Consider the following 26,140-nt stretch of genomic DNA (forward strand, 5'->3'; position numbering starts at 1 on the left):
GTACCCTTTCCCCTACCTAGGAACTAGTGTGCCTGTGGGGAAAAAAAAAAAAAAAAAAAAAAAGGAAGGGCAAAATGGAGGGGTGGGGAGGAGGAGGAAAGGAAAAAGGGGAGGATGGGATAGGGAACGGGGGATTGGGGGGCAATTAGGTTCGGTCTGAGGAAGTAGACCAACAGGTCTAATTCCTCAGACCAAGAGCCTCTTCACCACGCCAAGGAGCCCCCCTTGAAGAGGCCATCCATCTTTAACTTTGAAGTTCCTCCCAACTAGTCTCTTACACTTATCAATCTCTACAGCATCTTTCGTGACATCTTCCATTATTTTTTAGGGGAAAATAATGTTACCCTGAACAATGGTAAGTCCCACATAAGTAACTTCACTTTAGACAATCTTTAGCTTCCGTGGATACTGACCCTATAGCGGGATACATGCCTCTTCTCGTGCTCTTTAGAGTTATCTTCACGCCGACAGATTTTTATTTTTATTAACACTGACCGTTTACCACCAAGGCAGGGTGACCCGAAAAAGAAAAACTTTCATCATTCATTCATTCCATCACTGTCTTGCCAGAGCCATGCTTACACTATAGTTATAAAACTGCAACACTAATACCCCTCCTTCAGAGTGCTGGCACTGTACTTTCCATCTACAGGACTCAAGTCCTGGTCTGCTGGTTTCCCTGAATCCCTTCGTAAATGTTACCTTGCATACACTCCAACAGCACGTCACGTCCTGAAAACCATTTGTTTCCATTTGCTTTCTTACTCACGCGTGCTTGCTGGAAATCCAAGCCCCTCGCACACAAAACCTCCTTTACCCCCTTCACATGATTCATTACCTTTGTACCTAGTTCAGCTATCAAGACTTTGGGGGCCCAGTCCCTGGACCCATTATGTGCCTCTAATCTTCTGACTACCGCCCAAAGGATGGGTATGGGGTGCATAACAAACATTAAACTAACCCCCTCCCTCCAACCTTTCCTAGGCCGACCCCTACTCTTTCTTCGCTCCACTACAGATTTATACACTCTCGAACTCATTCTATTTCGTTCCACCCTCTTTACATGTCCAAACCATCTCAATAACCCCTCTTCAGCCCTCTGGATAAGTTTTGGTAATTCCACACCACCTCCTAATCTCCAAACTACGGATTCTCTGCATTATATTCACACCACACATTGCCCTCAGACATAACTCCACTGCCTCCAGCCTTCTTGTTGCAACATTCACAACCCATGCCTCACACCCATACAAGTACGTTGGTATAACTATACTCTCATACATGCCCCTCTTTGCTTTTATGGACAAAGTTCTGTCTCCACAGACTCCTCAGTGCACCACTCATCATTTTCCCCTCGTCGATTCTATGATTCACCTCATTTTTCATAGATCCATCCGCTGACACGTCCACTCCCAAACATACGAATACATTCGCCTCCTCCATACTCTCCCTCCAATCTGATATCCAATCTTCCGTTACCTAAATTTTTGGTTATCCTCATCACCTTACCCTTTCCTACATTCACTTTTAATTTCCTTTTACATACCCTACCAAATTCATCCACCAACCTCTGCAACTTCTCTTCAGAATTTCCCAAAAACAGTGTCATCAGCAAAGAGCAACTGTGACAACTCCCACTTTGTGTTAGATTTTATCAACTCTTATACAATCATCCTTGCTACCTCAGTTCCCTCAATGTCATCATATTAGGGTGTACACAAGTCAGTTTATTTAAAAAGAAAAGTTATACCTTGACTCCGCTAAAGACAAGTTCGTTGACAGTGGCGGAGATGACCAGCTTCTCGCCTAAATCGTTAAACATTCTATTGAGAACAGCCAGGTAGATCTCCTCGTCTCGCACCGCCCATACAGCAGACTGCAATACAAACCGTGTATCAAGTTTAAGCAATGAACATTTTTGGTAAACGGTAACAAACCTTAACGGATGAATTTGCAGAGATGATTTAGGCAATAATAAAAAAAAAAAAAAACTTGCACGTTCATACAAATTTTACCCTGTGCTGTGAGGTAAGAATATCACTATCAGAAACAATCAGACGACAATCAGTACTATGAGGATATGTAACACTATTTTAAGGGTTCACACCACACTATGGAATTATCAGCAAAACAACCTGGTACAAGATTATACTAAAAAATGCTCCAAATTCGTATGGGTCATACAACGAGGGTACTACACGAAACCGAAGTTCACAAGCAACACTAAAATAACCACCACCGGAACTTGTCCAGCTTTCTGACATTAAACTACCACCAGTTAATCTACAATATCTTACCTCGGCACCTTTCATATCCCAGCTTCACCCTGGCACACAACCACTCCAGGATGCCACCGGCACACACCAGCCACTCCAGGGTGCCACTGACAACAGTTTACTGACACCCAAGTACTTTATTTCCTGAATTATTAGATCAATGATGTAATACAGACATCATGAAGACGTGCAACATGCATTAGACTGATACAGTCTACTGCGGAAGCGAAACGTCTCTAAGACACCCAGGTGTTGCACATTTCTTAGCTTATCGCCCTAGGCAAACATTGGCATCAGTAGGAAGCTTCCCCAGGATTAAATCCGAATTCTTCGGTTTAGTCTAAAGTCCTGCCACTGAGGTATGTGCTACTATCTTTAAAAACCATAAGCCCTTTATCAGGGCCTCAGAACCATCTGGCTCTAAACGCTAATTTAACCTCTTATGAATTAAGGAAATTTCAAATTAAATTTCCTGGGAAGCGCCTACCCTTTAATGGTAATAGGGAATGAGCAGTTAAGTTTGATCCGAGGAAGGTGAAGGGCAGCCCAAATTCTTTGAATCAAGAACACTTCTTGAAGTGGAAATGACGGCGAGCCATAAAAGAAATACCTATGTGTACACTACCCTCTGTTCATAGACGAGGTGACATGTCACCATGTAGAACAGTCTACAGGTATACTTTTCTTTCTATAGAACTCTTGATGCTGTTAAGATAACGAAAAGATAAAACCTACTCGTCTCATTTAGACATTTGAATTCTTACCCTTTCTTACTTCCTCCCTCCCCCCCCCCCCCAATTCATCGAGCCCCAAACCCTTGTCTTATTCACCACAGGAATAGTGTTGAGGCTGAAGATGAGGTCGTCCTGAGTGTTCTTGCCAGAGAGTTGCTGGTCCCACACCCACCATCGTTGCTGCAGGTAACTCACAGTGTTGTTGCTGTTGAAGGTCACATTCACCTTCTCGTGGTACTCTCTGTTCCCTCACAAGCGCCGCCCAAGAAAAAAATATTTGTCAGATCAAAGTTTTTATGTATGGTTACAATGTCAGTAACAGAACCATTTGGTTACTCAGCTCTTTAAACTAAGATATTAAAACAAAATTCATCAACTTGATACTTCAACAATTCACTGATAAAGATCAGAGCAAGCAAAATTATTAGAAGTATTTTTTCCCATTCTGCAATCTGTATCTATAATTCGTTCAAAGTCCCTGACTGTAATTTTCCGAAACCTTTTATTAAATTAAATATTTTACCGCCAGTAATGGGAAAAGATGAGTTCTGAAGCACGCAGCCTGTGGAAGTAGCTGGCTGGTTTCCAAATTTGAGGAGCATTTGATCGTGATCATTCAATGCTCTTGTAAATACAAGTATAGGAAGAAAAAAAAAAAGGATAAAATTAATAAGTTAGTCAGTTGCAGGCCACAAATTATACAGATAGGAGCAAGAGCATCTGCGAACAGGTGGCTGTGGGCGAGATGTGCGCGCCCGATCAAGCTATGGATTAGTAATGTGATGATTCTTTTGGGAGGAGGGGGGCCAAAAACCTACGTCCTGCCGAATCCACAATTTTCCTACCATCTGCAGAGTCCAACAGGTCCTCCATTTACCACGGACATGTGGAAAAAAAAGGCAAATAGCTGCTATACAGGGAGTTATTTCAGGCAGCTTTCAACTGGTTTTCTGTGCCCCCTTCCCCTTCTTTTATTTTCCCCTGAACTCCCACATGACTCACAGCACCAACAGAACTTCGCATCTTCCCTGGGATCATTCAACCCATAGTACACCAGAAAGGGTAAACGAGCGGTTTGGGCTTTAAAGAGGAAGTGAACCTAGCTCATTAAAATAGACATCACAAGAGGAGCAAGGATTGCGGGGAGCTCGACAGTCAACACTAGTTTAATAGCTATACGCAATAAAAGGCCTCGCCCACAGTCACCGCAACTTCAGAATGGGGATGAAATCAGGGCTAAGTCCAGAGATAACAGGTTGAGTCTAGTTCTGGTCACTCATGAATCATGTCCGTGCTGATGTTGACAGTATTCTTCCGTAGAGGAACCTAGAAAAGTTGTTGGTGCCGCGAGAGGTATAAATGTTATAATATATGGTAGAGAAGAGCAGAGTATAAGTACAGCAAGAAAAACCATAGGTTGACTAATTAAAAAAAAAAAAATCTTTCATTAGTAACAAGCCATGCCAATTTTTTCAAGGACTATCCCTGACCCTACCTGGGGCACAGCCCTAAAATAGCTTGCCTAGAATTAAGGTAGCAAGGTGTAGTACAACTACCTAATTAGAATGGGGGAGAGAGGCACATTTGCAGCATTCGGTAAATAATGGGAAGGGGGAAAACTGGCAACAAGACAGTGGGGGAAATCTTTACAACTTCTGGTTCAACAGGTGACCTTCAGTACATCGCTTTCAAATATCCGCCAGACGTAGCACCCAATATGCCATCTGGTTGTCAACCAGAAGATTCATCTGATAGTCTGATCCCCTTCTGTAGTGCGGACCACCCAGGTACTAGAATTATTGGGAGAACAAGAGAAACTAACGCCTTCCATAATCTACCAAATAGTCAGGAAGGAGGGATAGAAATTGGGGAGTTCTTAAGTCAGGCTAATCAGCTCAGACTTTACCACGTCTAGGTGACCTTGAGTAAGTAGTACAGAACTTCATTATAATCAAAGGAAGCGCTAAACTATAGAACCTCTCAAGTCACTGAACCACACCACGTTAACGTGACCCAGTAGGGGGCAGTGCAGCAGGTGCAATGAATAGACTTCTCAAACTAGTCTTTGCATAAGTCTTACCAAGATTATATTCATGTATCTACATATTTACTTGCCATACCCCTAAATAAATGTACGCTTCACTAAATCGACCCCCTTCCCTACTTCTCTCCCACACCCTTTTATAATTGCCGCCGTGACCGTTCCAGTTCTACCCTTCAGTCTAAATCATGTGTCCACCCATGTTAACCTACCCACCTCCAGACATAAGGACCACATTCCTGCAGGATTGGCTTCTTTCCGTTCTTGAACTGTTCTGGGTTCGTCAAGTTGAAGAGGTACATCTTTAATAACATAGGAATCGGGGTAACCTTCCACATGTCGTACGCCTCCGAGCCCTCCACTACCTCCAGACGCTGCGAGGAAAAAAAAAAAATCTACTTTAGCAAAACACTCAGAACTCTGAAGGTCTGTGAAATGGATACCAGCTCAGAGGAAAATTGCATGATTATATTCGTGGGGCTTCAAGTAAACTTCCAGCGTGTATACACAAGTATGTAAAACATCTGCAACCTTCGTGCAGAAGCGCTAAAACTATAGGGGTCAGCGGCACATGGAAATGGAAGGCTACCAGCTAATATGGCAGAATTCGAAGGCATTTAATAATTCCTCGGATCAAGAATCCTTCAGCATAAAGCCCCCCCCCTTCCTTGAAAGGTCTACATTGTACCTGCTCAAGTATTTACTCCCTTGTACTTTAATACATGTGAATGTGGTACCATCTTTTTCTCTTAAATGTATATGTAGCCTGTACTGTGTATATAAGAGTGCACATGCATTATATATTTAAAAGGGAGCGCTCAGGTTCACGCGCGCTGAGCAAAAAACAATTCGAAAAAATATGAAAATGGAGTTATTGTTACCAAAAAAAGCTGAACTTTCTGGCTACACTCTGGTATAATTATTATCCTTGTACGATGTTTCTAAAAGGAATTACAGCCATTTATAACAGGCATGGTGACAGCGCTGACGCGTCATATTGCGTAAGAAGCGCTGACGCGGCTTTGTTTACGTTTTTCCCCCTTGTTATTTTTATCGTTTTCGTATATCTTTATGTTTAATATAATACAAATTCACTGAGATCATGCCCGAGCGGGCGGAGCTAATATGGTCAAGTAACCAGTCAGGTACCCTGGGTATAGTACCCAAAATGGCCGACACCTCCAGCCAACAAAATATTCCATAAATATTCCATACCCACGCTAATATCAATTATAAGGCTTATTTATCTATCACAATTGATCTACTATGACAATGCAATATAATAATAGCATATAAACATAAAAAGCACACCGAAAAAAATAATATATAACATAATATGATGCCCAAGAGGGAAAAATTTCTATCGGTGTATCCCCTGAAGTTTCGTTATCTCTTACAAGTGATGAGAGAAAACGGATTTACAATGGTTAACTGTAATAAACACTCGTAGGTCACGCAAAAAGTGTAAAATAAAGCGAATTTTTCGGGGAAAAAAATTATTTCCCGGGCAGCTGGGGTGCCGCGCGCTTCGGCCTATATCTCGAAAGTAACTTATTTACCTATTTAGGGGCACTCCATCTTTATTTATGATTGAATTGACTTGATTTTCACAACAATCATAGGAGAATGATTGCTTTACAAGGTGGAGTGTACCTTTCTGAACTATCCCAAATATTTTTAGATTTATGTGGGCAACAAGACCGACATCTTCCAATATGTCAAAAAAGTTATGAAACTTATTTTTTTTTAGCATGAAGATAAGGTTTATTTTAGAATAGGCACACTTACAGTGATGGAATTAGGTGTTCTATCAGCAGCAAGTGTCAAAACCACTTTTCCAAGTACCACTGAGAAGGACTCCCCTGCCAAATGCAATTTTTCGTAAATTTTGCATATTTCATTTCCTTTTTGGCCGATATGATTGAAACTTCAGCACAGGATATTTGATATAAGCTTCTAATAGTACACCAAAAATGAACGTAATCGGTTGAAAAATAAAGAAGTCGATATGTTACGCCTGAGCGCTTCCTTATATATTCGTGCACTCATTGTCATGTGTTAAGTTTAGCACTAAATCAAAGGTCATGTATATGTTTACATTTATATAAGTTTATATAGGGTGACACTGGCTTCCCCAATTTATATCGAGTCTGCTTACATTTAGTGGTTATTTAGTTCAAGTAGAACTGATTTACGATATTCAGGATGATTGATGCCAGGTTAGTGCAAGTGTGTATTCTCAAGCATATAATGTTTTAAAACAAAAGCTTCCTGGATTTTAAGATTTCACACAAAAAAGTGAATTATGGTAATTCCCAAGCATTAGCAACTCCAACTCTGCTGTAACAACCGAATCCTTAATGAAACACCTTACAACTCTCTCACTGACTTAGTAAAGTCTTCTAACTTTGACATATCTACACTACGAGTGTGTGTGTGAAACCCTTAATTTGTGATACAAATATGTCAGGGAAACCGCTTTTGATCCCACAACGTGACTATTATACTGAATGGTTCTGCAGCACATTGTTGATGTACCTAATTTAGCTAAATAAAAACAGTATGGTCTGCTACATCAGTCGATACATAGTCGTAAATCCTCGAAGGTCGTACAGCGCTTCTATAGAAATTCACAGGAAATCATGATTGATCCCACCAAAAGAAGGATCTTTCCGATTCTTTGAATCAGGAGTCTTCCAGCATCATCAAGACACCGCTCATTCAGAAATGAAAAACTCACCGAATGCAGAATACAGCTGATAATGGCGTGGAAGCACCCGGTCAGCATGGCCACACTGAGGACGACCAGCAGCACAGACAGCACCAGCAGCACCATCTGACAGCACGTCAGCCACTTCAGCTTCGCTACTTCCTTAATAATAAACTCTTTGGCTGCAGCAAGGCTGGTTCCAGAGCTGGTCATAGTGGTATCAGATTCTTGCCCTGTGGAACCCTCCATTCTGCTGTCTTCACCCACCCTCTTCTCTGCAGTGAGGGAAAACATGAGGAAAGAAGGACTGGGTGTGGAAGCTGTTATTGAGCGTAATGTTCTACATAGCAACTGGATATGTAGTTGCTTTAGTCCACACCAGATGGTGTGTGAGTGTGTGTGTGTGTATATGTGTCGGTAGCTTCCACCATCCTCTGTGAATCAAATGTTTTAGTACTAAAATGTGTTTGAGTCAGACAAACGTGGCAGTACCTAGGTGTACTTGAGTCACATAATCTATGTTGAGGTGAATATATATATACATATATATATACACGTGTGTGTGTAGAAAAAGCCACATGGGAGATGCAGTTCAGTATGGACAAATGTAACGTCCTAGAAATGATACAACCAAACTAGTTATGAACTAATTTTTTTTTTTACTTACTGTAAAGCCAAGACGTGAGAGTACAGGTACAAAGTAACGACGTTCCGCTCACTCGGGAGCTTAATTAAGTGAACGGAGAATATAGAATCATGACGTGTATGTGGAAGAGAGTGAGGTAAAAACGAGTTTCAACGAAGGAAGAGGAGGAAGTATCAGAAGTTTGCCATAAAACTTGTCGACTTCTTGCCTTCATAACCAGAGGTATAAGTAATATCAGTTCCGAGGTCATAGTGAAACTCGATACATCTTCGTTCAGACTCGCCGGGAAAGTAGATAGAGAAAGTTGAAAAAAAATGTATATTAATCCCTTGTGAAGCTGTGTGAGAGATCGTCTCCTCTGAGGTATGACATTATGGGAATTATGATCCATGTTTACAAGTCAGTTTATGCAACCAAGAGGTTGATGATGATCTTAACCAAGACATGTCTCGCAACGATGGATTAAGGTTGAACACCTCAGATTTAGAAACGGCATTGAACAGAGTTGATTTTAGCAGCATAGTTGAGGATGAGTGGAGCAAACTGTCAACCAGCGGAACCTCAGTAAATTTATTTGTAAATGGCATAGTGATACGGACAGACCATGGAAAAGAACACTTTGTGTACAGTTCAGAACATTTCTTTAATGATGAAGCTGCTCGGGGCGAAACGTTAAAACCTCTTCGACTGAAGAAGTTGATAAGTAAGACACATGTGCAACAGTTGGGTATCTTTTTTCCGAAACGTTTCGCCTACACAGTAAGCTTCTTCAGTCGAGTAAAGAGGAGGCAAAGGAAGCAGTAGAGATATTAAAACGATGTAATCAGTCCATCCTTGGACACTTGCACGTTTGTCTTACCTGTTAACCTGTCGGTATTGTATACCATTATCATATTCGACTGAAAAATTCTGTTCTTCAGGCAAAACGTTGCGGCCAAAAAGCTCTCCAAGTGTTGCACATATACCCCATTTATTCTTCTACTTGACGGTACTGTGCAAAGTCAGTAATATGGAACACTTTCTGAAGTGTACACACGTGTACTTGTATTTAAATATATGCTATGTACAGTTGAAAAAAATCAGTTATGCAAATGCACGAGGATCAATAAATGTGTGTAGGAGGCCTAGTCTAGCTCTGGTTACTGGAGGCCTAGTATAGCTCTGGTCACTGGAGGTCTAGTCTAGCTCTGGTTACTGGAGGCCTAGTATAGCTCTGGTCACTGGAGGTCTAGTCTAGATCTGGTTACTGGAGGTCTAGTCTAGCTCTGGTTACTGGAGGTCTAGTCTAGCTCTGGTTACTGGAGGTCTAGTCTAGCTCTGGTTACTGGAGGTCTAGTATAGCTCTGGTCACTGGAGGTCTAGTCTAGCTCTGGTTACTGGAGGCCTAGTATAGCTCTGGTCACTGGAGGTCTAGTCTAGCTCTGGTTACTGGAGGCCTAGTATAGCTCTGGTCACTGGAGGTCTAGTCTAGCTCTGGTTACTGGAGGCCTAGTATAGCTCTGGTCACTGGAGGTCTAGTCTAGCTCTGGTCACTGGAGGTCTAGTCTAGCTCTGGCCAGTGGAGGTCTAGTCTAGCTCTGGTCACTGGAGGTCTAGTCTAGCTCTGGCCACTGGAGGTCTAGTCTAGCTCTGGTCACTGGAGGTCTAGTCTAGCTCTGGTCACTGGAGGTCTAGCCTAGCTCTGGTCACTGGAGGTCTAGCCTAGCTCTGGTCACTGGAGGTCTAGTCTAGCTCTGGGCCACTGGAGGTCTAGTCTAGCTCTGGTCACTGGAGGTCTAGTCTAGCTCTGGTCACTGGAGGTCTAGTCTAGCTCTGGTGACTGGAGGTCTAGTCTAGCTCTGGTCACTGGAGGTCTAGTCTAGCTCTGGTCACTGGAGGCCTAGTCTAGCTCTGGTCATTGGAGGTCAAGCCTAGCTCTGGTCACATAGGCCTAGTCTAGCTCTGGTCACTGGAGGCCTGGTCTAGCTCTGGTCACTGGAGGTCGAGCCTAGCTCTGGTCACTGGAGGCCTTGTCTAGCTCTGGTCACTGGAGGCCTAGTCTAGCTCTGGTGACTGGAGGTCTAGTCTAGCTCTGGTCACTGGAGGTCTAGTCTAGCTCTGGTCACTGGAGGTCTAGTCTAGCTCTGGTCACTGGAGGTCTAGTCTAGCTCTGGTCACTGGAGGCCTAGTCTAGCTCTGGTCACTGGAGGTCTACTCTAGCTCTGGTGACTGGAGGTCTAGTCTAGCTCTGGTGACTGGAGGTCTAGTATAGCTCTGGTCACTGGAGGTCTAGTCTAGCTCTGGTCACTGGAGGCTTAGTCTAGCTCTGGTCACTGGAGGTCAAGCCTAGCTCTGGTCACATAGGCCTAGTCTAGCTCTGGTCACTGGAGGCCTGGTCTAGCTCTGGTCACTGGAGGTCGAGCCTAGCTCTGGTCACTGGAGGCCTTGTCTAGCTCTGGTCACTGGAGGCCTAGTCTAGCTCTGGTGACTGGAGGTCTAGTCTAGCTCTGGTCACTGGAGGTCTAGTCTAGCTCTGGTCACTTTAGGTCTAGTCTAGCTCTGGTGACTGGAGGTCTAGTCTAGCTCTGGTCACTGGAGGTCTAGTCTAGCTCTGGTGACTGGAGGTCTAGTCTAGCTCTGGTCACTGGAGGCCTAGACTAGATCTGGTGACTGGAGGTCTAGACTAGCTCTGGTGACTGGAGGTCTAGTCTAGCTCTGGTGACTGGAGGTCTAGTCTAGCTCTGGTGACTGGAGGTCTAGTCTAGCTCTGGTGACTGGAGGTCTAGTCTAGCTCTGGTCACTGGAGGTCTAGTCTAACTCTGGTCACTGGAGGCCTAGTCTAGCTCTGGTCACTGGAGGTAAAGCCTAGCTCTGGTCACATAGGCCTAGTCTAGCTCTGGTCACTGGAGGCCTAGTCTAGCTCTGGTCACTGGAGGTCGAGCCTAGCTTTGGTCACTGGAGGCCTTGTCTAGCTCTGGTCACTGGAGGCCTAGTCTAGCTCTGGTCACTGGAGGCCAAACCTAGCCCTGGTCACGGGAGGCCAAGCTTAAATCTGGTCACTGGATTCCGAGTCAAGTCCTGGTCACTAGAGACCGAACCTGGTCCTCGTCACTGGAGGCCGTGCCTACCCTGGACATTGGAGGCCAGGCCTAGACCTGGTCACTGGAGGCCAAGCCTAGCCCTGGTCACTAGAGGATAAGCCTAGCCCTGGTCACTGGAGGCCAAGCCTAGCCCTGGTCACTGCAGTCCAAGCCTAGCCTTAGTCACTGGAGGCCAAGCCTAGCCCTGGCCACTGGAGGCCAAGCCTAGCTCTGGTCACTGGAGGCCAAGCATAGCCCTGGTCACTGGAGGCCAAGCCTAGCCCTGGTTACTGGAGGCCAAGCCTAACCCAGGTCACTGGATGCCAAGTCTAGCCCTGGTCACAGGAGGCCAAGCTTAGCCCTGGTCACTGGAGGCGAAGCATAGCCCTGGTCACTGGAGGCCAAGCATAGCCCTGGTCACTGGAGGCCAAGCCTGGCCCTGATCACTGGAGGCCAAGCCTAGCCCTGATCACTGGAGGCCAAGCCTAGCCCTGGTCACTGGAGGCCAAGCATAGCCCTGGCCACCGGAGGCCAAGCCTAGCTCTGGTCACTGGAGGCCAAGCATAGCCCTGGTCACTGGAGGCCAAGCCTAGCCCCGGTCACTGGAGACCAAGCCTAGCCCTGGTCACTGGAGGCCAAGCCTAACCCAGGTCACTGGAGGCCAAGCCTAGCCCCGGTCACTGGAGACCAAGCCTAGCCCTGGTCACTGGAGGCCAAGCCTAGCCCTGGTCACTGGAGGCCAAGCCTGGCCCTGATCACTGGAGGCCAAGCATAGCCCTGGTCACTGGAAGCCAAGCCTAGCCCTGGTCACTGGAGGCCAAGCCTAGCCCTGGTCACTGGAGGCCAGGCCTAGCCCTGGTCACTGGAGGCCAAGCCTAGCCCTGGTCACTGGAGGCCAAGCCTAGCCCTGGTCACTGGAGGCCAAGCATAGCCCTGGTCACTGGAGGCCAAGCCTAGCCCTGGTCACTGGAGGCCAAGCATAGCTCTGGTCACTGCAGGCCAAGCATAGCCCTGGTCACTGGAGGCCAAGCCTAGCCCTGGTCACTGGAGGCGAAGCCTAGCCCTGGTCACTGGAGGCCAAGCCTAGCCCTGGTCACTGGAGGCCAAGCCTAGCATTGGTCACTGGACTAGCTACAGTGGTCTTCTTTTCTTCTTTTAAAGTCACTTAGAATTCAAAGAAAATTCATTACTTCAGAAAGTCGTTTTTGAAGGAAGAAAAAAAGCGGATGTTGGAGTCAGCTCCTCGTGATGCTGATGTCAGTGAGTAAAAATACTGAGTTACCATATCTGGGACGTGACTCACGGTCATGTGTCAAGGGGAGTGGTCATTACCACGAGTTAACTGATGGTCATACCACGTAATGATGATGACTGAGAGGTACCTGACACATAGTACCTACCATTGATGACTGAGAGGTACTTGACACACAGTACCTACCATTAATGACTGAGACGTACCTAACACATAGTACCTACCATTGATGACTGAGAGGTACCTGGCACATAGTACCTACCATTGATGACTGAGAGGTACCTGACACATAATACCTACCATTGATGACTGAGAGGTACGTGACACAGTACCTACCATTGATGACTGAGAGGTACCTAATACATAGTACCTACCATTGATGACTGAGAGGTATCTGGCACATAGTACCTACCATTGATGACTGAGAGGTACCTGACACATAGTACCTACCATTGATGACTGGGACGTACCTGACAAATAGTACCTACCATTGATGACTGAGATGTACCTGACACATAGTACCTACCATTGATGACTGAGAGGTACCTGACACATAGTGTCTACCATTGATGACTGAGAGGTACTTGACACACAGTACATACAATTGATGACTGAGAGGTACCTGACACACAGTACCTACCATTGATGACTGAGAGGTACCTGACACATAGTGCCTACCACTGATGACTGAGAGGTACTTGACACACAGTACCTACCATTGATGACTGAGAAGTACCTTACACACAGTCCCTACCATTGATGACTGAGAGGTGCCTGACACACAGTACCTACCATTGATAAGTGAGAGGTACTTGGCACGCAGTACCTACGATTGATGACTGAGAAGTACCTTACACACAGTCCCTACCATTGATGACTGAGAGGTACCTAACACATAGTACCTACCAATGATGACTGAGATGTACCTGACACACAGTACCTACTATTGATGAGTGAGAGGTACATGGCACACAGTACCTACCAATGATGACTGAGAGGTACCTGACGCATAGTACCTACCATTGATGACTGAAAGGTACATGGCACACAGTACCTATCATTGATGACTGAGCGATACCTGACACACAGTACCTACTATTGATGACTGAGAGGAACCTGACACACAGTACCTACCATTGATGACTGAGATGTACCAGACACACAGTACCTACCATTGATGACTGAGAGGTACCTAACAAATAGTATCTACCAGTGATGACTGAGAGGTACCTAACAAATAGTACCTACCAATGATGACTGAGAGGTACCTGACACACAGTACCTACCATTGATGAGTGAGAGGTACATGGCACACAGTACCTACCACTGATGACTTAGAGGTACCTGGCACACAGTACCTACCGTTGATGACTGAGAGGTACCTAACAGAGTACCTGACAGTACCTGTCACTGATAGCTGAGGGGTACTTAACACAATACACGACACAGTACCTGCCACTGATGACTGAGAGATACCTGGCACACAGTACCTACCATTGATGACTGAGCGATACCTGGCACACAGTACCTACTACTGATGACTGAGAGGTACCTGACACAGTCCCTACCATTGATGACTGAGATGTACCTGACACACAGTACCTACCATTGATGACTGAGAGATACCTAACACATAGTACCTACCAATGATGACTGAGATGTACCTGACACACAGTACCTACCATTGATGACTGAAAGGTACATGGCACACAGTACCTATCATTGATGACTGAGCGATACCTCACACACAGTACCTACCATGGATGAGTGAGAGGTACATGGCACACAGTACCTACCAATGATGACTGAGAGGTACCCGACACACAGTACCTACGATTGATGACTGAAAGGTATATGCCACACAATACCTACCACTGATGACTTAGAGGTACCTGGCACACAGTACCCACCATTGATGAGGGAGAGGTACCTGGCACACAGTACCTACCGTTGATGACTGAGAGGTACCTAACAGATTACCTGACAGTACCTGCCACTGATAGCTGAGAGATACTTAACACAATACCCGGCACGGTATCTACCGTTGATGACTGAGAGGTACCTGACACACAGTGCCTTGACACACAGTACCTGACACACAGTACCTAGACACACAGTACCTGACACACAGTACCTAGGCACACAGTACCTGACACACAGTACCTGACACACAGTACCTAGACACACAGTACCTGACACACAGTACCTAGGCACACAGTACCTGACACACAGTACCTGGCACACAGTACCTAGGCACACAGTACCTGACACACAGTACCTGACACAAAGTACCTAGACACAGTATCTGACACACAGTATCAATTGTTGATGACTGAAGGATATTTGACACACAGTACCAACTGTTGATGACTGAGGAGTACCTGACACACAATACCTACCACTGATGACTGAGGGGTACCTGGCACACAATACCTACCACTGATGACTGAGGGGTACCTGGCACACAATACCTACCATTGATGACTGAGAGATACTGAACACACAATACCTACCGTTGATGAGTTTCTCGGTGTCCTGAGGCTCCTTCATCGTTGCCATGGGAGACATCAACGAGGAGACTAAGAAGGAAGTCACCACTTAAACGTCTGAATTCAACGTTTGAGTCTCCACTTAAGATTCGTGAGTCACTGTTAAAAATTCTTAAATTACCACTTAACTAGTAAGTGACGAGTTGAGACTCGTTAGTTGCCACTTAAAAACTCCTTATCACCACTTAAGTTTCATAGATTCGTGATTCACTATTAAAGAGTTGTAAGTCACTACTTAACACTAGTGAGTGACAATTAAGACTTGTTAGTCGCCACTTTAAAACTCCTTATCACCACTTAAGCTTCGTGAGTCACCACTTGGAGCATCAATGTTGGCGTGTGAGTGTTTCATGGTGGAGACAACCACGCACCACACGCAGGTACTATCCCTGCACCAACATCGTCGTTCCTCCCGCACTCAAACACTGATGTCTACACTCATACCCTGACCTGTACACCTAGTCAACAGGCTTATAGGAGGAATCCGGCAGCGATAGGCCTTCTCGATAGCTTCAAACACTGTACGAGGGTACAAGTATCACTCACCCCATGATTAGATCAGTACTTCCTCGCTCTCTGTAGTTATGGAGAAAAGCGAGAGTAGTTGTATTTGTTTACTGTATTGTGATACAGTTCTGTGTTGCTGTTACATGTACCTTGTAGTGTGCTTAATTACACGATCTTCACGTGTGTGTGAGTGTTGGCACTGTGCACTGTGGCACTGGTCTGGTGGATGTGATGGTGGTGGTGTGTCCAGTGAGGCACGGAAGGAGGGGGAGGATTAGAGGGGGGAGAGGAGGGAGGGAGGGAGGGAGGGAGGGAAGTGGAAGGGGAAGGGGGGAGGGGAAGGAGTATGTGAAGGAGAGAGGTGCAGTGTGTGAAGGAGAGAGGTGCAGTGTGTGAAGGAGAGAGGGAGTGCGTGAGGGAGAGAGGGAGTGTGTGAGGGAGAGAAGGAGTGTATGAGGGAGAGAGTGAGTGATAGAGGGAGAGGAAGGGAGTGTGAGGGTCAATAAGAGAGGGTGAAGGAGGGAGTGTGAGGGTGAGGGAGGGAGGGTGAGGGAGTTAGTGTGAGGGAGAGAGGAGGGAGGGAGGGTGAGGGAGTTAGTGTGAGGGAGAGAGGAGGGAGGGGGTGTGAGGGTGAGGGGGAGGGAGGGAGTGTGTGGGAGAGGAGAAGGGAGTGTGAGGGTTGGAGAGGGGGGAGGAAGGGAGGGAGTGTGAGGGAGGAAGGGAGGGAGGGAGGGAGGGAGGGAGGGAGGGAGGGAGGGAGCCATTGTACATAAGGGAGAGTAAACCACCTCCCAGATTTCAAAGCTCTAGTTACTCGTTTTGTTTGTTTAATGTACTCACTCGTGCTGTGGAGAAAAGCTCCAGCTCTTGGGCACCCCTCTTCTCAACAGTTGATGAATTAATCAATTCCCAGAACGGGTGGGAATGGAACCCATGGCAAGAGAGTCCTAAACCGGGTACCACCATGACCTGTGAGTTTTGAGCACACATGCCATGAGTTCGAGTCTCACTCGTACTGTGATTAATTTATATTCTTGTTATTACGATTTTTAGTTACAACTGCAGTGTTATGCTGGTGACATTTAGTCTTCAGTGTTCGTGGTTACAACAGCACAGTTATGCTGGTATTGCACCGTCATCAGTAATCTGTTTATCATATATCTTTAACATTTCTTGCGGCTGTGGCATTTATTTCCTCCTCTTCTAAACAATTCCGTTGGTCAGTCAGTCTGCGAAGAACATTTTTCTAATATCCATAATTTCTGGCTCCACCTTCTTGTTAACCTTCTTGTAAGCGCTAAGATGCCTTCTTAATGTGTTCTTCTTTATCCTCTTTCCCTCCCATTAGCCAGTGTGGCCATCAACCAGTGTGACCATCAACCAGTGTGGCCATCAGCCAGTGTGCCCATCAACCAGTGTGGCCATCAACCAGTGCGGCTATCAGTCAGTGTGTCCATCAGTCAACGTGGCCATCAGTCAGTGTGGCCATCAGCCAGTGTGGCCATCAACCAGTGTGGCCATCAGCCAGTGTGGCCATCAGTCAGCGTGGCCATCAGCCAGTGTGGCCATCAGCCAGTGTGGCCATCAGCCAGTGTGGCCATCAACCAGTGTGGCCATCAACCAGTGTGGCCATCAGCCAGTGTGGCCATCAGCCAGTGTGCCCATCAACCAGTGTGGCCATCAGCCAGTGTGGCCATCAACCAGTGTGGCCATCAACCAGTGCGGCTATCAGTCAGTGTGGCCATCAGTCAACGTGGCCATCAGTCCGCGTGACCATCAGTCAGCGTGGCCATCAGCCAGTGTGGCCATCAACCAGTGTGGCCATCAGTCAGCGTGGCCATCACCCAGCGTGGCCATCAGTCAACGTGGCCATCAGTCAGGGTGGCCATCAGTCAGCGTGGCCATCAGTCAGCGTGGCCATCAGTCAACGTGGCTATCAGTCAGCGTGGCCATCAGCCAGTGTGGCCAGTCAGCGTGGCCATCAGTCAGCGTGGCCATCAGCCAGTGCGGGCAGTCAGCGTGGCCATCAGGAAGTGTGGGCACTCAGCGTGGCCATCAGTCAGCGTGGCCATCAGCCAGTGTGGCCATCAGCCAGCGTGGCCATCAGTCAGCGCGGCCATCAGTCAGCGTGGCCATCAGGCAGCGTGGCCTTTAGTCAGCGTGGCCATCAGTCAGCGTGGCCATCAGTCAGCGTGGCCATCAGCCAGTGTGGCCATCAGTCAACGTGGCCATCAGTCAGCGTGGCCATCAGTCAGCGTGGCCATCAGTCAGTGTGGCCATCAGTCAGCGTGGCCATCAGTCAGCGTGGCCATCAGTCAGTGTAGCCATCAGTCAGTGTGGCCATCAGTCAACGTGGCCATCATTCAGCGTGGCCATCAGCCAGTGTGGCCATCAGCCAGTGTGGCCATCAGTCAGTGTGGCCATCAGTCAGTGTGGCCATCAGTCAGCGTGACCATCAGTCAGCGTGGCCATCAGGCAGTGTGGCCATCAGCCAGTGTGGCCATCAGTCAGCGTGGCCATCACTCAGCGTGGCCATCAGGCAGCGTAGCCATCAGTCAGCGTGGCCATCAGTCAGCGTGGCCATCAGTCAGCGTGGCCATCAGTCAGCGTGGCCATCAGTCAGCGTGGCCATCAGCCAGTGTGGGAAGTCAACGTGGCCATCAGCCAGTGTGGCCATCAGTCAGCGTGGCCATCAGTCAGCGTGGCTATCAGTCAGCGTGGCCATCAGGCAGCGTGGCTATCAGTCAGCATGGTCAATAGTCAGCGTGGCCATCAGTCAGCGTGGCCATCAGTCAGCGTGGCCATCAGGCAGTGTGGCCATCAGTCAGCGTGGCCATCAGTCAGTGTGGCCATCAGTCAGCGTCGCCATCAGTCAGTGTGGCCATCAGTCAGCGTGGCCATTAGTCAGCGTGGCCATCAGCCAGCGTGGCCATCAGCCAGTGTGGCCATCAGCCAGTGTGGGCAGTCAGCGTGGCCATCAGTCAGCGTGGCCATCAGGCAGCGTGGCCTTTAGTCAGCGTGGCCATCAGTCAGCGTGGAAATCAGTCAGCGTGGCCATCAGGCAGCGTGGCCTTTAGTCAGCGTGGCCATCAGTCAGCGTGGCCATCAGTCAGCGTGGCCACCAGCCAGTGAGGCCATAAGTCAGCGTGGACATCAGTCAGCGTGGCCATCAGTCAGCGTGGCCATCAGTCAGCGTGGCCATCAGTCAGCGTGGCCATCAGTCAGCGTGGTCATCAGTCAGCGTGGCCATCAGTCAGCGTGCCCACCAGCCAGTGAGGCCATAAGTCAGCGTGGACATCAGTCAGCGTGGCCATCAGTCAGCGTGGCCATCAGTCAGCGTGGCCATCAGTCAGCGTGGCCATCAGTCAGCGTGGTCATCAGTCAGCGTGGCCATCAGTCAGCATGGCCATCAGTCAGCGTGGCCATCAGCCAGTGTGGGCAGTCAGCTTGGCCATCAGCCAGTGTGGGCGTCAGTCAGCGTGGCCATCAGTCAGCGTTGCCATCAGTTAGTGTGGCCAGTCAGCGTGGCCATCAGTCAGTGTGGTCATCAGTCAGCGTGGCCATCAGTCAGCGTGGCCATCAGTCAGTGTGGCAATCAGTCAGCGTGGCCATCAGTCAGTGTGGCCATCAGTCAGTGTGGCCATCAGTGAGCGTGGCCATCAGTCAGCGTGGCCATCAGTCAGCGTGGCCATCAGTCAGCGTGGATATCAGTCAGCGTGGCCATCAGTCAGTGTGGCCATCAGTCAGCGTGGCTATCAGTCAGTGTGGCCATCAGTCAGCGTGGCCATCAGTCAACGTGGCCATCAGTTAGTGTGGCCAGTCAGCGTGGCCATCAGTCAGTGTGGCCATCAGTCAGCGTGGCCATCAGTCAACGTGGCCATCAGTCAGCGTGGCCATCAGCCAGTGTGGCCATCAGTCAGCGTGGCCATCAGTCAGCGTGGCCATCAGTCAGCGTGGCCATCAGTCAGCGTGGCCATCAATCAATGTGGCCATCAGTCAGCGTGGCCATCAGCCTGCGTGGCCATCAGTCAGCGTGGCTATTAGTCAGCGTGGCCATCAGCCAGCGTGGCCATCAGTCAGTGTGGCCATCAATCAGCGTGGCCATCAGTTAGCGTGGCCATCAGTCAGCGTGGCGTGGCCATCAGTCAGCGTGGCGTGGCCATCAGTCAGCGTGACCATCAGTCAGCGTGGCCATCAGCCAGTGTGGCCAGTCAGCGTGGCCATCAGTCAGCGTGGCCATCAGCCAGTGTGGGCAGTCAGCGTGGACATCAGTCAGCGTGGCCATCAGTCAGCGTGGCCATCAGTCAGCGTGGCCATCAGTCAGCGTGGCCATCAGTCAGCGTGGTCATCAGTCAGCGTGGCCATCAGTCAGCGTGGCCACCAGCCAGTGAGGCCATAAGTCAGCGTGGACATCAGTCAGCGTGGCCATCAGTCAGCGTGGCCATCAGTCAGCGTGGCCATCAGTCAGCGTGGCCATCAGTCAGCGTGGTCATCAGTCAGCGTGGCCATCAGTCAGCATGGCCATCAGTCAGCGTGGCCATCAGCCAGTGTGGGCAGTCAGCTTGGCCATCAGCCAGTGTGGGCGTCAGTCAGCGTGGCCATCAGTCAGCGTTGCCATCAGTTAGTGTGGCCAGTCAGCGTGGCCATCAGTCAGTGTGGTCATCAGTCAGCGTGGCCATCAGTCAGCGTGGCCATCAGTCAGTGTGGCAATCAGTCAGCGTGGCCATCAGTCAGTGTGGCCATCAGTCAGTGTGGCCATCAGTGAGCATGGCCATCAGTCAGCGTGGCCATCAGTCAGCGTGGCCATCAGTCAGCGTGGATATCAGTCAGCGTGGCCATCAGTCAGTGTGGCCATCAGTCAGCGTGGCTATCAGTCAGTGTGGCCATCAGTCAGCGTGGCCATCAGTCAACGGGGCCATCAGTTAGTGTGGCCAGTCAGCGTGGCCATCAGTCAGTGTGGCCATCAGTCAGCGTGGCCATCAGTCAACGTGGCCATCAGTCAGCGTGGCCATCAGCCAGTGTGGCCATCAGTCAGCGTGGCCATCAGTCAGCGTGGCCATCAGTCAGCGTGGCCATCAGTCAGCGTGGATATCAGTCAGCGTGGCCATCAGTCAGTGTGGCCATCAGTCAGCGTGGCTATCAGTCAGTGTGGCCATCAGTCAGCGTGGCCATCAGTCAACGTGGCCATCAGTTAGTGTGGCCAGTCAGCGTGGCCATCAGTCAGTGTGGCCATCAGTCAGCGTGGCCATCAGTCAACGTGGCCATCAGTCAGCGTGGCCATCAGCCAGTGTGGCCATCAGTCAGCGTGGCCATCAGTCAGCGTGGCCATCAGTCAGCGTGGCCATCAGTCAGCGTGGCCATCAATCAATGTGGCCATCAGTCAGCGTGGCCATCAGCCAGCGTGGCCATCAGTCAGCGTGGCTATTAGTCAGCGTGGCCATCAGCCAGCGTGGCCATCAGTCAGTGTGGCCATCAGTCAGCGTGGCCATCAGTCAGCGTGGCCATCAGTCAGCGTGGCGTGGCCATCAGTCAGCGTGGCGTGGCCATCAGTCAGCGTGACCATCAGTCAGCGTGGCCATCAGCCAGTGTGGCCAGTCAGCGTGGCCATCAGTCAGCGTGGCCATCAGCCAGTGTGGGCAGTCAGCGTGGCCATCAGCCAGTGTGGGCAGTCAACGTGGCCTTCAGCCAGTGTGGCCATCGGCCAGCGTGGCTATCAGCCACCGTGGTCATCAGTCAGCGTGGCAGTCAGCGTGGCCATCAGGCAGCGTGGCCATCAGTCAGCGTGGCCATCAGTCAGTGTGGCCATCAGTCAGTGTGGCCATCAGTCAGTGTGGCCATCAGTCAGTGTGGCCATCAGTCAGCGTGGCCATCAGTCAGCGTGGCCATCAGTCAGCGTGGCCATCAGCCAGTGTGGGCAGTCAGCTTGGCCATCAGCCAGTGTGGGCAGTCAGCGTGGCCATCAGTCAGCGTAGCCATTAGCCAGTGTGGCCTTCAGCCAGCGTGACCATCAGTCAGTGTGGCCATCAGTCAGCGTGGCCATAAGGCAGCGTGGCCATCAGTCAGCGTGGTCATCAGTCAGCGTGGCCATCAGTCAGCGTGGCCATCAGCCAGTGTGGCCATCAGCCAGCGTGGCCATCAGTCAGCGTGGCCATCAGTCAGCGTGGCCATCAGTCAGCGTGGATATCAGTCAGCGTGGCCATCAGTCAGTGTGGCCATCAGTCAGCGTGGCAATCAGTCAGCGTGGCCATCAGTCAGCGTGGCCATCAGTCAGCGTGGCCATCAGTTAGTGTGGCCAGTCAGCGTGGCCATCAGTCAGTGGCCATCAGTCAGCATGGCCATTAGTCAGCGTGGCCATCAGCCAGAGTGGCCATCAGCCAGTGTGGCCATCAGTCAGTGTGGCCATCAGTCAGCGTGGCCATCAGTCAGCGTGACCATCAGTCAGCGTAGCCATCAGCCAGTGTGGCCATCAGCCAGTGTGGTCATCAGTCAGTGTGGCCATCACTCAGCGTGGCTATCAGGCAGCGTGGCCATCGGTCAGCGTGGCCATCAGTCAGCGTGGCCATCAGTCAGCGTGGCCATCAGTCAGCGTGGCCATCAGCCAGTGTGGGCAGTCAGCGTGGCCATCAGTCAGCGTGGCCATCAGCCTGTGTGGCCATCAGCCAGCGTGGCCATCAGCCAGTGTGGCCATCAGTCAGCGTGACCATCAGGCAGCGTGGCCATCAGTCAGTGTGGCCATCAGTCAGCGTGGCCATCAGTCAGCGTGGCCATCAGTCAGCGTGGCTATCAGTCTGTGTGGCCATCAGTCAGTGTCGCCATCAGTCAGCGCGGCCATCAGTCAGCGTGGCTATCAGTCAGTGTGGCCATCAGTCAGCGTGGCCATCAGTCAGCCTGGCTATCAGTTAGTGTGGCCATCAGTCAGCGTGGCCATCAGTCAGCGTGGCCATCAGTCAGCGTGGCCATCAGTCAGCGTGGCCATCAATCAGCTTGGCCATCAGTTAGTGTGGCCGTCAGTGAGCGTGGCCATCAGTCAGTGTGGCCATCAGTCAGCGTGGCCATCAGCCAACGTGGCCATCAGTCAGCGTGGCCATCAGTCAGTGTGGCCATCAGTCAGCGTGGCCATCAGTCAGCGTGGCCATCAGCCAGTGTGGGCAGTCAGCGTGGCCATCAGTCAGCGTGGCCATCAGCCAGTGTGGCCATCAGCCAACGTGGCCATCAGCCAGCGTGGCCATCAGTCAGCGTGGCCATCAGGCAGGGTGGCCATCAGTCAGCGTGGCCATCAGCCAGTGTGGCCATCAGTCAGCGTGGCCATCAGTCAGCGTGGCCATCAGTCAGTGTGGCCATCAGTCAGCGTGGCCATCAGTCAACGTGGCCATCAGTTAACGTGGCCATCAGTCAGCGTGGCCATCAGACAGTGGGGCCATCGGTCAGCGTGGCCATCAGTCAGCGTGGCCATCAGTCAGTGTGGCCGTCAGTCAGCGTGGCCATCAGTCAGCGTGGCCATCAGTCAGCGTGGCCATCAGTCAGTGTGGCCGTCAGTCAGCGTGGCCATCAGTCAGTGTGGCCATCAGTCAACGTGGCCATCAGTCAGCGTGGCCATCAGTGTGGCCATCAGCCTGTGTGGCCACATCACGTGTTTTCAGCTTTTCCACTAACTTTTTTTTTTGTTTTTTTTACCTCTGGAAGCCATTTTGAATTTCTTCATTAGAACTTTTCTAACTAATCATTTTTTTTTTTTGGTGCGGGAACCTCACAACGGCTGCATATCTAAATTCTGGCATAATATGTGTAGCCTATTGTATAATTCGATGCTGCAGCGTATAAATTTCTCACAGTGTTGTGGGAGTTACACTGAACTTTAATCCTTGTATTGAAGATTAACGTATTTATGACCGGTTGTGAACAGGTTGTGTGACCCTAGACAGCGTGTGATTACCAGTAACCAACCAACTAACCTTCAGTCTGGTCTAGGATACCTGTAAACCATTCACTCATCTCTCTCATTGCTCTAGTGTACTTGTTAACCATTCACCCTCTTTTATTTATCTCTCTCACTGCTCTAGTGTACTTGTTAACCATTCACCCTCTTTTATTTATCTCTCTCACTGCTCTAGTGTACTTGTCAACCATCAGCGCCACTCTGACGCTGCCGGTACACAGTGAACCATTACATATCTGATAAGGGGTGACATTTAACATTCTACTCCTTGCTCAGCTGGTGGATGATCACTCGCCTCGCTGGAAGGGACGACAATGTAAATTACAGTCAAGATTAATGAGCTCAAGAGCCTCCAATTTGTCTAATTTCGTAGACAGTTATAAAGCTTCTGTAACACATGACGGGAAATAATGATAGCTACATGTATTACTTGTTCTCCTGTACTGTATGTGTAATATTTATGATCTAATTAAAGTTCTAACTCTATAATATACCACAATGTGTTGATAAGTCATAACAGTGAAGTGATACCAGGTAAAATAACATCTCTTTAGCTTGTATGATCTGTGTAGGAACCTTCATCTTTATCCCTTGGCTATCTTCCACTGCCGTCTAGTATGGTAAACTGAGCTCCCACGATGACATACTGGACCCACACGACTCACACACTGACACCTCATGGAGAGATGCAGGCCATGTCTCTACAAGAACTGTTCTATCTATTAAAGAGCACACAGACTTCACTCCCGCTGTCATCAGCGTCCTGATGTGCTCACTCTGCTTTTCGATGTAAGTTTTCTCTTATATGGGAGCTGACGCTCTCACATTATAACGAAATTTTTCCACAGTTTGGTAAGACAATAAAGTTCAAGGATAATGAAACAATTCTCTATATTCTAAATATAATGCCTTATGATAATGTATAAACAAGGTTTGAATACAGATGTTTTATTGGCTTTGCTTTATCTAAGTTGAAGGAACTTAAGTTCATGATCTAATATTTCCACAACTGAAAAATACATTAATGTACGAAATAGGCTGAAAAATAAATTCAACATTCAAAATATAAACAGAGAGAGAGAGGTGTGTACCTTTCGCTGTATACACGTTGTATACACAGTGTATACACAGTGTAGAGTTTAATCCCTATTTAAGGCATTAGAGTATTCTTGACTGGTGATGCAGGGGAAACATGCAGTCTTGATGACCCTCGTGAAGTAGTTAAATTTTAAACCCAATTAACCAATTAATTAAATGCAGGAAAATATGGATACCTTTGATTATAAGCTGATATCCGATAGTAGATGTATTTTTTATTTTTATTTGAGTTCTTTGTGCAGTATCAGATGTAGTTTACGTGTGAAAAAAATATTATTAAGCATAAAATAAGGCCACTAACATGCATGCGCATGTCGGGCAGTGTATGTTTTATACATAATGTATGTTGTTATACATGATGTATGTTGTTATACATGATGTATGTTGTTTTATATGATGTATGTTGTTTTACATATTGTTTAGTATGTTGTTTTACATGATGTATAATTTACAAGGTGTGTCTCGTTGCACATTGCCTAATTCGCTTTACAGATAAATGAATGTCCATTAAGTCGTGTTGACGTGTATGAGTGATGGTAATGACGTGAGTGAGAGTAACGAGATGTGTTTAGTGCCACGGTTTTGAAGTTACAAGGTCAACACTGAAGTCAACACGAGGAGTGTGCATTGTTTCTAAGCTGCTAGATGTCACAAGGTCAGTACTGAGGTCAGAGAGGAGTGTGTCGTGTTTTGAAGTCGCTAGATGTCACCTGGATATCACAGTATCGATACAGACGTCAAAGTAATTTTTTTTAGGTATTTGTATGCATCTTTGTACTAGTGTTTTGTAATTTTATTCTTTATCTTCGTCTCATGAAATAGTTCTCTCTGTTAATCAGATAAACTGAGTGACATGTAACACTAGGGTGTATATAACATAGAAGGTCTGTGGAGAGTACCTTGTTGACATGACCTTAAGTAAGACTTTTAACAGAGTGCCACACAAACGAATGATGAAGAGAGTGGCACTTACTAGTGAAGTGGCACTACACTATACTGGTGGAGAGTGGCACTACACTATACTGGAGGAGAGTGGCACTACACTATACTGGTGGAGAGTGGCACTACACTATACTGGTGGAGAGTGGCACTACACTATACTAGAGGAGAGTGGCACTACACTATACTGGTGGAGTGGCACTACACTATACTGGAGGAGAGTGGCACTACACTATACTGGAGGAGTGGCACTACACTATACTGGTGGAGAGTGGCACTACACTATACTGGAGGAGAGTGGCACTACACTATACTAGAGGAGAGTGGCACTACACTATACTGGTGGAGAGTGGCACTACACTATACTAGAGGAGAGTGGCACTACACTATACT

The 26,140-nt window shown here is 48.4% G+C and overlaps 1 protein-coding gene across 1 annotated transcript in view; it reads right to left on the reverse strand.

Moving 5' to 3' along the window:
- The window catches only part of LOC128694028 (protein croquemort), a 30,919-nt gene extending 15,376 nt beyond the window's left edge, over positions 1-15,543 (reverse strand). Inside the window, exons 1-5 of the mRNA XM_053784019.2 lie at positions 15,232-15,543; positions 7,792-8,036; positions 5,268-5,425; positions 3,107-3,251; positions 1,751-1,876 (exon numbers count right to left, since the gene is read on the reverse strand). Coding sequence (XP_053639994.2) covers positions 1,751-1,876; positions 3,107-3,251; positions 5,268-5,425; positions 7,792-8,036; positions 15,232-15,286 — 729 coding nt within the window. The 5' untranslated portion in view covers positions 15,287-15,543. The remainder of the gene's footprint in view (positions 1-1,750; positions 1,877-3,106; positions 3,252-5,267; positions 5,426-7,791; positions 8,037-15,231) is intronic.
- Between the last annotated feature and the right edge of the window lie 10,597 nt (positions 15,544-26,140).

Source organism: Cherax quadricarinatus, chromosome 33, assembly GCF_038502225.1.
Source record: "Cherax quadricarinatus isolate ZL_2023a chromosome 33, ASM3850222v1, whole genome shotgun sequence".
In the NCBI taxonomy this organism is placed as follows: Eukaryota; Metazoa; Arthropoda; class Malacostraca; order Decapoda; family Parastacidae; genus Cherax; species Cherax quadricarinatus.